The sequence below is a fragment of the Halictus rubicundus genome, chromosome 14 (genome assembly GCF_050948215.1).
Source record: "Halictus rubicundus isolate RS-2024b chromosome 14, iyHalRubi1_principal, whole genome shotgun sequence".
NCBI classification, from domain to species: domain Eukaryota; kingdom Metazoa; phylum Arthropoda; class Insecta; order Hymenoptera; family Halictidae; genus Halictus; species Halictus rubicundus.
This window is the reverse complement of record NC_135162.1, coordinates 5508866-5522432: the sequence shown is the minus strand read 5'-3', so window position 1 is coordinate 5522432 and position 13567 is coordinate 5508866. Positions and strand designations below refer to the sequence as shown.

The window sequence follows — 13567 nt, the reverse complement described above, 5'->3', positions numbered from 1 at the left end:
CTTCCCGGAACTGGGACTGTGCCGGAATCATGTTTATTATCGTTCCTCGAGCAGGGAATAGCTCCGGCAATAAGTTCGCGATGCTTATTTTGAGGCTCTTCCAATATTTGATTTGCTAGCAGGTAGCTTTATGCGAATACCAATTTTTATGCGGGGGAGATTGTAGCAGAGCAGCCCCATACCAAACGGAAGTATAACTTTTATTATTTTCTTCTTGTTTTTTAAATCGGTAATTTGGAAAAATTGAAGTCGTGGCAACCGCCGACCCATGTTTTTCAAAACATACTCTGTAAACAATTTTGTGCCTCCTGTGATTTTGATTAATTTCACTTGAAAAAATTCAAACATTTACTTCGAACCTGCACAAATGTATGTGTAAAAGATCTTAATGTAAAAAGTTTCATATTTATTGTAACAAAAATTCCTAAAGTCGGTAAAAAATTGGCAAAACCAGGGTACCGTCTAAAACATGCTCTATAAAAATATATAGAACTCATGTAATTGAGATTATTTTTACTTTAAAAAAATCACACATGTACTTCGAATATTTATAGATATGTGTGTTAAATTCCAATTCAAAAAGTTTAACAGTTTTTCTGAAAAAAATCCCAAAAAGAGGCAAATTTGGCACACAAAGTCAGTGATTTCTAAGTTAAAAAAATCATGAATGCACCTCAAATACCCACGAATGTGTGTGTGCAATATTCCTTTGTAGAATATTAAATAGTTTTCCAGAAAAAAATTCGTCCATAAATGCCCTCGAACTACCCCCTTTATAAAATGCAGTATTGTAGCACAGCGATTCGACGTGCTACAGAAACAGAACGAAAATGTGTGAACAATAGAAAGCGTTCTATTACACGAAGAGAACTTTTGGAAAAGTTTTAACAATTACAGTAATTATTCCGCGAATTGTTCCGTTGCTCCCAAGTTTGCCTCATTAACACTGGGTTTGCGTCAGAATGACTGGTTCTAATATTCTTAATTTAAAATTATTAAAATTCTAAGGATGCATACATGAGAAATTATTTTGCAAATTTATTTCTTCGGGTATATATTATTTTCAAAAATATTGCTAAAAATGTGGTCATCAGGTTCTTGTTATTTTTTATAAAGTAATGCAAAATAGTCACTTCTGGTGCTCTGCAGGCCTAGCGATAAAAAATCATTCGAGCACGATCATTTACAATATCCTCGACTTTTATCTATCTCTGTAAATCAAACATTTATCACACCTCCATTTCATTCGGTTTGCTTGCCTAGGGTCATGAAGTGTATAATCAACGAGTGTCGCGTTTTATCCTGACGCGGCGCGGTGTTCGGAAAATCATTTCTCTTTTGATGATGCACAAATAACGATTCCGTTAAACCAACAAAGCGGTACGTATTGCGGTCGAAAAGCATTTATTATCGACGGACAGCCGAATGTATGATACGAATAATATACGCGAAGGCGTCCCGGAATAATGAACGTTACACCAGCGTTATATCTCACATTTGGAAAATATATCCTCCTCATAAAGACCAATTAGTATGCATTATTGTAGGGGCACTGACGACGAGTATTTCAATATTACATGACCCAACATTTTACCATATTGATTGTGTCACGGTTTCCAATAATTCAACGACTCTCCGATAATGTTTTCGCAAATTCATTACCAATGGAAAAAGGCAAAAAGAAATATTGGCATACTCAGTTTTGATAATTCCAGTAAAAATAATAATGTGCTGGTACAATCTACATTTTCTTCAGTATATAATAAATTAAACTACGTGCTGACTCAGAGCAGAGAAACTTTTTAATTATAGAAATACAAAAGGATATTTACTGCTGATTTGTATACGAATTGTTGATATTGTACCGCACCTAATTATTAGACTGCGGATCTTTATGCAAAATCTTGTTGATTGCAAGACCCAAGAGCGAGATAAAAATTGATTTTTACTGTTAATTATTTTATTAAGTTGAAACCAATACGCTGATGTCCTTGAATCATTTTAATATGTACACTACTTTAAATTGTGGTTATCCATTTTTGTTATTAATGCATACAATCCGCAGTCTACTAATTATATTTATTATAACTTGTTTAGCTCTTCTAGAGTTATTATAATTGTATTGATCTCGAGTGGAAACTGTGGCTGCGAGGAAAATACTTTCATTCTTTTATTACTCTCAAATTTAGTTTCCCATTTCATTTATGGACTTTACATGCATCGAAAAATTTGCATGGACCTTCCGGAAGGTTTTTAGTGGTTTACTTAGAAAATTGCAGGTCCGATGTTATTACACATCGAACAAATACATTTTTAGTCCCGCGTTGGCATGTCTCGTTGCAGGTTCCTCCTCGTAAGCACATCATAAATTTTGAGTGGCTGTAACCACGTTATTCTCGTGTTAGATCGTCGTAAAACATGCACTATCGTAAATGTACTTCTTGCACACTCGCTTTCGCCGCCACGAGCCAAATCACACTGGGCTTCCAAAATTGTCATTTCACACTGCCCACGCTTTCTGGACTTCATTCAGAATGTCAAGAAAAGAAAAAAAGAAAAGAAAATAACAATAAAAATTACGAATGACTGTTCCGATTTTACGCGATTTCTGGGGATAATTCTGACATTGTCACGTTAATGACTAGACTGCGGACTTTTGTGCAAAATAAAAATGTTTCGCATCGATTACAGCGAACCGCATAAAAATCGCGTTGTTGCATTAACCCTTAGCACTCGAATGGCGACTCTGAAGCACCACCAGAAATTGTCGTGGCATTATTTCAACGAAATTACAAAAAATATTACAAAATATTTGTTACATGACAATATTTGTATTTAATAGATTACTAGACATTCAAATACTCTATGTAGAAATCGGATCGGTTTCGTTTGAATAAATTGAAAATATTGTAAGACGGAAGAACAATTTAATTTCACATTGAAAATAGTGCCGAGTCCAAAGGGTGAATAATTTTAAAAAGCCGGAACTTTAAACTCTTTTGATCTGCCTTTAAATTGCGTCTGCTAATTTGCAGCACGACTGCATAAAAACCGTCGTCTATTAATGATGTTTTAATTTGGCGAACTTTCGCCTAACAGCGGCCACCGACGTCCGCAAAATTCTCCCGGAGCTGCGGAACTTTCGACGCCGTTATCGATCCGATTCAGACGGTTGCTGGCCGGTTGGAAAACAGTAAACATCGTATCAACTCGCGGCCTGGTAAACAAGAGACTGATACGCGGTTTCGAGTTCGCCGTTTGCAATTTCGCTTCTTCGTTTCGCGCGCGCACAGAGCGCCGTGTGCAACTAACGACCCGCATCATCTTCGCCGATCGTTCCACGCGGTTTTTACGAAGCTGCCCGGCGAGCTCATTCTCCGGAGCTCACTTCGAATATGACTCGCCATTTAGAACTTCTTCGTACCCTCTCTCTGTCTCTCTCTCTCTCTCTCTCTCTCTCTCTCTTCCAAGACAAGAAAGTATATCACTGTACGCGTGTTTCTTATTTATGCGGCACAGAAAGCAATTAAGCAGATGGAAATCGGTAAAGACACTTTCAAGCTGACTGCGCTCAAAAGGCGCAAAAAGATAAATCGTCCGCGCGAAGAAACTGCGAGGTACCTCCTCGGAAAATGTCTGCCTTGAATAATGGCGTTTGCCGCGTGAAAATCTTCTTCTTCTCCGTCCACTTCACGAGGGAAATATCGGAGTTTTTAACTCGGAGACTGTCTTGATGTCGTTAATCTTTTAACTGGACGAGGAGATTCGTCTGACATCATTGCTATTCAGACACTTAACTTTTTTCGGTTAAAATAATTCTGTCGCCTCGTCATAATATCCGCATTTATGCGAACTGCAGTGAATTCTCGATATATGTCGGCAACACGGGTCTTGATGACGTTCATCCTCCAGGAGTCACCCTTGATCCGCACCGAACGTAGAAAAGGACAGCGATGATCGCCACCGAGTCCTCGATAGCCGAGGAGCGTAAACATATTCGTCCTACATTTTATATGTCATAGTCACAGCGACAAATGCTGACCACGAGATCCTACTATTCTTTGATGCAGTGCCGAATTTGGAAAAGGACAGCGAAACTCGAGTGGCCTCGGTCCCCGAGGAGTGTAAACATATTCGTCCTACACTTTATATGTCAAAGTCACGGTGACAAATGCTGTCCACGAGATTCTACTATTCTTTGACGCAGTGCCGAACGTGGAAAAAGACAGCGATGTTCACCGCCGAGGGCTCGGTCGTCGAGGAGTGTAAACATGTTCGTCCTACATTTTATATGTCAAAGTCACGGTGACAAATGCTGTCCACGAGATTCTACTATTCTTTGATGCAGTGCCGAACGTGGAAAAGGACAGCGAAACTCGAGTGACTTCGGTCCCCGAGGAGTGTAAACATATTCGTCTTACACTTTATATGTCATAGTCACAGCGACAAATTCTGACCACGAGATCCTACTATTCTTTGATGCAGTGCCGAACGTGGAAAAGGACAGCGAAACTCGAGTGGCTTCGGTCCCCGAGGAGTGTAAACATATTCGTCCTACACTTTATATGTCATAGTCACAGCGACAAATGCTGACCACGAGATCCTACTATTCTTTGATGAATTATCGAACGTAGAAAAGGACAGCGAAACTCGAGTGGCCTCGGTCCCCGAGGAGTGTAAACATATTCGTCCTACACTTTATATGTCAAAGTCACGGTGACAAATGCTGTCCACGAGATTCTACTATTCTTTGACGCAGTGCCGAACGTGGAAAAACACAGCGACGTTCACCGCCGAGGGCTCGGTCGTCGAAGAGTGTAAACATGTTCGTCCTACATTTTATATGTCAAAGTCACGGTGACAAATGCTGTCCACGAGATTCTACTATTCTTTGACGCAGTGCCGAACGTGGAAAAAGACAGCGACGTTCACCGCCGAGGGCTCGGTCGTCGAGGAGTGTAAACATGTTCGTCCTACATTTTATATGTCAAAGTCACGGTGACAAATGCTGTCCACGAGATTCTACTATTCTTTGATGCAGTGCCGAACGTGGAAAAAGCCAGCGAAACTCGAGTGGCCTCGGTCCCCGAGGAGTGTAAACATATTCGTCCTACACTTTATATGTCAAAGTCACGGTGACAAATGCTGTCCACGAGATCCTACTATTCTTTGATGCAGTGCCGAACGTGAAAAAAGACAGCGAAACTCGAGTGGCCTCGCTCCCCGAGGAGTGTAAATATATTCGTCCTACACTTTATATGTCAAAGTCACAGCGACAAATGCTGACCACGAGATACTACTATTCTTTGAAGCAGTACCGATCGTAGAAAAGGACAGCGATGCTCGCCGCCGAGTCCTCGATAACCGAGGAACGTAAACAGATTCGTCCTACATTTTATATGTCAAAGTCACGGTGACAAATGCTGTCCACGAGATCCTACTATTCTTTGATGCAGTGCCGAACGTGGAAAAGGACAGCGAAACTCGAGTGGCCTCGGTCTCCGAGGAGTGTAAACATATTCGTCCTACACTTTATATGTCAAAGTCACTGTGACAAATGCTGTCCACGAAATCCTAATATTCTTTGATGCAGTGCCTATCGTAGAAATGTTATATAAACATTACACGAGTATACCCGACCGGTATTATGATACACTCCTCGGCAGTAGTGGGGATAATTCTGCGACATTTATCATGCAGGTCTCTGCGACATATATCGAGAATTCACTATCGTGCTGACGTTGACCGAGACAGAGTTATTGTTTTGCGAAAGTCTCCTCTTAACCCGACCAATAATTCATGCACTTTAAGGTGTCACAATTTAATTTGTTTCTGTACATATTCACGACTGAACAGTCGCTAAATTGAAAGGTTAACATTAACACGCTAAGAATAAAGTTAGAAAGAAAGAAGTGTTGAGTTAAATTCGCAGGTTCTCTAATTAAAAGGAAACATCGGGACCTACGCGTTCGCGAATTATTTGCCCCTCGCGAAGCTCTGATTCGTATCTAAATTATTGACGATCGTTCGCCCTTGTTCCTATCAAGAAATTCAATTAGCAGATTGGAAACTTAATTCGAGCGTCGAATTTCGCGGTGCAGCGGCGGTGTGTTTTGATTCCCGGGCCGTTTCCTTCCCAATCAAAGTCCCGCGTAGGAATTAAAAGCAACGACGAGAGAAACGTAATAGGAACGGTCAGCCCGAGAGCATTCCGATCGACCCGAGATTCCATTCACCCCGGTTCCGCACGCTAAAACTCACACCGTAGACTCGTTAATCAACCGACTCGAAACGGGCCGCGTGGCTTTTCGAAACGCGCGAAACGGAAGTTACGAGGGCCGGAATACGAGCGAACCACGAGCCTGCGAAGAAATTTTCGGCGTGCTTGCACTCCTCTTCCTACACGCAATACCGAGGAAAACTATTTATTATTGGATTATGAACGCTATACATATGTCACCATCTAATGTTTTAGTTAATTGATTTTTCAATTATGAATACTTAGGAACACGCGATGTAAGACGAACGCAATTGGGGTAACCAAGGTGCTTCCGACACAACGAGGTGCAAGAATTATTATTAAGGATTATTTTTTCAGAGAAACTATAAAACCTTCAACAGTAGGATTTGGCACATATATTTACGGGGATTTGAAGTACACGTGTGATTTTTTTTAAGTAAAAATAATCAATATCACATGAGTTATATATTTTTTTATGGAGCATGTTTTGATAGGGTATTCTGGTCTTAAGTGGCAAGTGTGCTAATTTTTGGGGAATTTTTTTCAGAGAAACTACTGAACCTGTTGCATTAGAATTTTGCAGAAATATTTATTCGTATCTAAAGTACGGGTGCGATTTTTTTCAAGTGCAAATATTCAAAATTGCATGAGCTATATATTTTATTGTGCGAGTATGTTTCGAAAAACGTGGGATCGACTGTCGTCATGATTCTAGTCTTTCTGTTGATCGGAAACAAAATAAATGAAATCGTTTATTAATCAGTACGAATGCAGTTATGGCCCAAATCAAAAGAAATTAAAAATCTGAATTATTTACAAAGTAGCGAAATTTTGAAGTCAAATGGTCATTTTTTAAATATTTTTCGACTTCTAGCCCGATAACAAAATAAAACAAAATTGACAGATTTTAACATTTTAGTTCGTGCAAACAGAGTACGTGCTGAAGATTTTTTGGAAATTTCTAGTCAATCAGCTAGAACTTGACATATCGTGGCAACCGTTTCGGAAAAAGTGGCTCCGAGAAGAACACGTTTAGAGATTCAACTATCGATATAGATTATAGAACGTACGTACGGAATTAATATAGTTGTACAGCGACAGGCCATCGTCCCAGGGTTCCTCCTTCTCGCAGGACAAATTAGCAGGTCGCAAATCATGGCTGCGATCCAACGCTGCCAAACCGTGCACGAAAACCTGCACACTGTCGTACACCAAAGCTGGTTCTGCCTGGAACATACGTTTCCCTTCCTGTGAAAAGCTTTTTGACTACTCGAGTCCGTTTTCTTCTGGTACAAACGTTTCCCAATACCATGCATCGAACAGACCAAGAAGTCGAACGAATTCAATCGAAAGCATGTTGCATAGTAATTTGTGACATCGTAAAGAATTCTGTGAATAGAATAATGAACGCAAGGTTAAACTTCGCCTTGGCAACCCAGAAATTTGCAACTTTTTACTATATAATCCTGTAGATCTTTACGAGAGGATGCCAAAAATCGACGTTTCATGGCCAGGAATTCACTGGTTCAAAGTTATGCGTGTCCAAAGTTGAGCAATTTTAAGCGTTCTGACAGATAGGGACGCCGACATATTGGTGTGTACTCGGCATTGCGCGCCGTGCCTTGTAATTAATAGAATCTTTATTCTGGCAAGGATAGTGAGTAAATTGGTTAAACTTCACTTAGGTAACCCAAAAATTTTTAACTTTTAAAAATATAATCCTATACATCTAGACTAGAAAATGCCAAAAATCGATGTTCTGAAGCGAGGAATTCACTGGTTCAAGAGTTATGTGTGTTTAAAGTTGAGCGATTTTAAGAGTTCTGACAGGTAGGGGCGCTGACATATTGGTGTGTGCTCGGCATTGCGCGCCGTACCTTGTAATTAGTAGAATCTTTATTTTGGCAAGGATAATAAGTAAATTGGTTAAACTTCACCTAGGCAACCCAACAATTTTTAACTTTTTAAAATATAATCCTGTAGATCTTGACGAGAGGATGCCAAAAATCGAAGTCCTAATGCGAGGAATTCACTGGTTCAAAAGTTAGGCGTGTTTAAAGCTGCGTGCGACTTTGATGTCTCCGATCAGGCTTACTTACAATTGGCAAAACTGTTGATAAAGCACTGCATAATTTCTTGTTATAGTAATTATACGGATAATTACAGATAAATTGTATTGGTCGATTTTCGACTTTTCGATTTTTCTTTCATGCAATAAATTACTTCGATTTTGAGGGGAGTCTGGTGATTATCCAATTTTATTGCGATACCTTTGAGGTTGCAGTTTCAGAGGCTCGCAGAGCTAAAGTTTGCGTAAACGCAGAAAATGATTTTCCATTTGGCCGAACGAGACTGGGAACTGGTTCCAGGACGTTCCCATGTTTCCCGATAACCGCGTTTTCCGGGGGCAGGCATGCCTAAGAGTTACTTGAACTTTCCACGAACCTGGATAACTCCGGTTTTGTTGAGGATCGCGGGGCCAACCGGCTGGAAGCGTTCCATCTGCCGTAGAACTTCGGCCACCTTTGGCTCTTCGAGGTCCACCAGACGGAACGCAGTCATGTTCACGCTGTTGTACTTGAAATCCTCGAGATCGAACGTTTCGATGTCCTGAAAGCAGAGAATATTTTCCACGGTATGAAAAGAGCACAATGTGCCGCACGCTTCCTCCGCTCGGTACTCTCGGAATTCAAAACCCCGTTTCCGACGTTGATCATTGCGAGAGAGCAAAATGCCTGTGCGCGCTCTTCCGTGGAAAACCGGCGGAAAATTTTCCGCGAAAACAGACCGTTTCACGTATTAACGCCCGTCCGGACGCGTGAATCAGGTTATTCCGGGAATAAAACGTTCCGCGATTGATGGCCGCCACGCCTCTCATAATTAAAATGCTGTCCCGGAAATCGCGTTATAAAACCCCGGACACCGGACGCTGCGATAAATATTGGAGCGATTGATATAATGATCCCATTTGCGGAAGAAAAAACAAGTATTTTATGAGGTTCTCTAAAATTTTTTCGAATCGTTTTAACGAGTTGCAGGTGACAATTGAAATGAGGATTTCATCATTCAAATATTTCAATTTCAAACAGTGGAGAGATTAAAAGAATGTGAGAGTGTTAATACGTTTTTTATGTAATAAAACTACTGAGAAGAGAAGTGTTTTTCTATTTGGATCCCAGAGATCCACAGTCTACTGATCACAATCTATAAAAATGCATAGAACTTGAACAAGTACAATTTTCGGTTGAACTTCACTTTCTGGGACTAAAAATTTTGCACTGTTTTTTATAAAATCTTGTACATTTTTACGAGAAAACTCCAAAAAATACAAGTTTGAATGTGAGGAATTCACTGGTTCAAAAGTTATGCGAGAGTAAAGTTGAGCGACTTTTAGGACAAATTAATTTTTCATTGGACATCGTCCAATGAGCTGAGCCGCGAGGAGATTCGTCAGGATTAGGTCGCCCGGACCACGATTGCAAATCTACGTTCTCGACATCACCGTGTGTTTGTGCTGCCATCTAGCGGCTCCGCACGTTGGACAACGCGTGACGCACATACCAACATGGCGGCGCCCTTACTCATCGAAAACGCTTGAAATCGCTCAACTTTGCACGCGTATAACTTTTGAACGAGTCAACTCCGCGCTTCAAAACTCGCATTTTTGGAGTTTTCTCGTCAAAATCCACGGGACTGTATAAAAAGAAGTGCAAAATTTTTGGTCCTAAAAGGTGACGTTTAACATAGTTTTCTACTAAAAACTGCACTTAGTATTTGCACCAGTGTCTCCAATTATTAGGTTGGCAAGAAAGTAATTTCGGTATTTTTAGGTGAAATAAAATCCAATTTTTTTATCAAAGCAATGAACTTTAATCAATAAAATATTTTCCATCTTGTTCTACGATCTTTTGCCATGTTTCTGGTAGCTTCATAATTCCGCGCTCATAAAACTTCTGATCCTTTTCGGTGAAAAACTGATCCAAGCGCGATTTCAGACCATCATCATTAGTGAAAGTTTTACCGTTCAAAGAGTTTTGTAAACTTCGGAATAAATGATAATCTGATGGTGCAATGTCAGGGCTACATGGTGGATGTGACATCACTTCCCAACCAAGCTCCAATAACTTTTCACGTGTTGCCAAAGATGTGTGTGGCCTAGCGTTATCATGGTGGAACACGATTCCTTTGCGATTTGCCAATTCTGGCCGTTTTTCTTTGATTGCTATGTCCAGTTTTGTTAGTTGTCGACAATAAACATCTGAATTAATGGTTTGGTTCCTTGGGAGAAGCTCAAAATACACAATACCTTTGTAATCCCACCAAACTGACAATATGATCTTCTTTTGATGCAATTCAGCTTTCGGCGTGGTTTGAGCTGATTCATCACGCTTGGACCATGATCGTTTTCGAGTTGTGTTATTGCAAACAACCCATTTCTCATCACCGGTGATGATTCGCTTCAGAAAAGGGTCGATTTCATTTCGTTTGAGATGCATATCGCATACGTTGATGCGTTGCGTGAAGTGAATTTCTTTCAATTCGTGTGGAACCCAAATATCGAGCTTCTCAACGATTCCGAAACTTTTTAAACGATATTCTATAGTTGCATGCGAGACATTTAACCTGTCTGCAATCTCTCGGACAGTTATATGACGATCCGATTCAATAATGGCTTTCATTTGGTCATCATCGACTTCAGATGGTCGACCAGAACGTTGGTCGTCTTCAAGTGAGAAATTTCCAGAACGGAATTTTTTAAACCAATTCTGGCACGTGCGTTCTGTTAAGCAATCCACACCATAAACTTCACATATATCTTTGTGAGCCTCGGCAGCTTTTTTACCTCTACGGAAATAAAAAAGCAATATGTGCCTACAATGTTCGTTTTTGCACTCAATGTTCAAATTGACACAGAACTAACAATTTTAATCAAAATTACGTGTAATTTGCTTCAAAAGTAACCTAAAAGATGCAGTTATGAAATGTCAGAAAGAAAACAAATGCCATGTATTAGTGAAAACCGAAATTACTTTCTTGCCAACCTAATAATTCGTGGACCAAACACGACGGACTAATACAACGCAGATCGTTGTTTTTCCGTGAACAACACCGCAACCGAAGCGATCGCCGAAAAACGCGAGAATCGGCGATTCGAAGAAAAACAATTTTCTGCCCGGGGAAAAATAGAACGCTGAGACTTTATCGCAGCGGAGAATATACGCCACGCGGTTCTCGCGCAGCACGGGTCGCGTTCTCGTCGGTCGATTTCGGCACGCGCTGCATAAACATAACTGCCCCGGCCCGAATAAATCACTTGCCGGGGACTTCCTGCGACGATATCACAATTCGAGAGGGAAATAACGCGGTCGGGACAGGAAAGGAAAAGCCAAAAAGAGCGGAGCAAAGGCCCTGGCCGCGGCTAGCTGCTACGGACCGGAAGCGAGCTTTATCTGTCGACCTGACTCCCCGCGACGCAGCTTGCGCGACTCGCTGACCCTGTTGAAATCCACATTATTTACTTTAACGATCCCAGCTAGAGCTCTGCATCATCCCACGGTAATTATAAATCATTTCTGAACGGCTGCCTCTAGACTAACCACCCTCTAGATCGAAGGCTATGACGTCGGCGAGATTAAGGAACTGGTTCGCCATAATTGTGCCCATAATTATGAAAGTGGTCTAAGTCAAAATTTAAAAAAAAATGAGTTTACCAGATATTTCACGGCACATTATTTTAAACTAAATTTATTCAATGTAATTTTTACGATATCGTCAGAAATGAACCATTAGATAGTGGTTGTAATTTCAACATTATATGGAATTCATTTAGTGTTAATTATGAAAGTGGTCTAAGTCAAAATTTAAAAAAAAAATGAGTTTATCAGTTATTTCACGGCACACTATTTTAAACTAAATTTATTCAATGTAATTTTTACGATATCGTCAAAAATGAACCATTAGATAGTGGTTGTAATTTCAACATTATATGGAATTCATTAAGTGTTAATTATGAAAGTGGTGTAAGTCAAAAATCAAACACGTAATAGCTAACAGTGATGCTTGTTCAGGCCAAAATCGTAAGATTAAAGTAGCATTGACATGGATGAAAATTGCTCAGTCATCAAATAATAATATTGAAACGGTAGACCACAAATTTTTGGTATCGGGTCATTCCTTTCTACCGAATGACCGTGATTTTGGGTTGATAGAAATGAAAATAAAGAAAGCAAATTACTTATACAACCCTGAGCATTATTATGAATTGATAGAAAAGTGTAGAAGAAGAAATACATTTTCGATAAAACGAATGTCGCAGCCGGATTTTATGTCAACGAAATCACTAGAAGAGTCAATAACGAGAAGAGTAAAAAATACCGCGGGCGAATCTGTCTCTTGGATGCAAATTCAATGGATCAGATTCTTGAAAAATGAATCTTATCAAATGTTCTATAAAACTTCTATAGATGATTCTAAATTCCACTTTTTGGATCTTTCACCTAAAAGAGGAAGATCAAAAATATACGGAAATATTAAATTACTTCCATTATACACCACCACTAGACCAGTAACGGAAGAAAAATATAAAGATATTATCTGTTTACTACCATACATCCCTCCAGTTTTTCAGGAACATTTTAAGAATCTTAAAAACTCGAAATGATAAAAATGGATTACTTTTTAAAAATAATTAATAAATGTTCATGAATTATTTCATGAAAGTTATTGTTTCAAATAAAACTCATAGTTCTTTATTGCTTTAAATCATTTATAGGACATTCAGTCAATTTTGAAAATGGTCTAAGTCAGTTCAAACTTTAAAAACAACATTTTCGTATGAAATTCACACAAAATTTCATATTCATAATAAATTTCCATTAATCAAGACTAATAAAATTATAAATTAAAATGTCGCATAATGTAAAAATATTTTTTAATTTATTCAAATGCAATTCATTAAATATCTCGAAACAAAAATATATCACTTAGACCACTTTCATAATTATGGGCACAATTGTTCAATTGGAAGAACGTTTTTCTTAAATTCTATCATTCGCGGTCCGTGCTAGTGAAAATCATATTATCCATTCAGATTAGAAAAGCCGAGCACTTTCGAGGAAAAGTATAATTTAGCGATTTTATAAACTTTTCTCGTCCATTAATATTTTTAAATTGATAGTGATTCGTAAGGGATAAGCTAACGAAATAACTGTCGGCAGCTTCGTGATGATGTGATGATAGATAGCTGCCAACCCCAGGTCAACGTCCTAATAGACCGTGGATGTTTGCGCAAACACGCATTTCCATAAGACTGATTCACCGAACCAT

General features: G+C 39.4%; 1 protein-coding gene across 1 annotated transcript in view; it reads right to left on the bottom strand.

Annotated features, from left to right (window-relative positions):
* LOC143360896 (glutamate receptor ionotropic, kainate 2) overlaps nucleotides 1–13567 on the bottom strand; it is a 327145-nt gene that overhangs the window by 77201 nt on the left and 236377 nt on the right. The window contains exons 7-8 of the mRNA XM_076800073.1: nucleotides 8687–8851; nucleotides 7316–7468 (exon numbers count right to left, since the gene is read on the bottom strand). Coding sequence (XP_076656188.1) covers nucleotides 7316–7468; nucleotides 8687–8851 — 318 coding nt within the window. The remainder of the gene's footprint in view (nucleotides 1–7315; nucleotides 7469–8686; nucleotides 8852–13567) is intronic.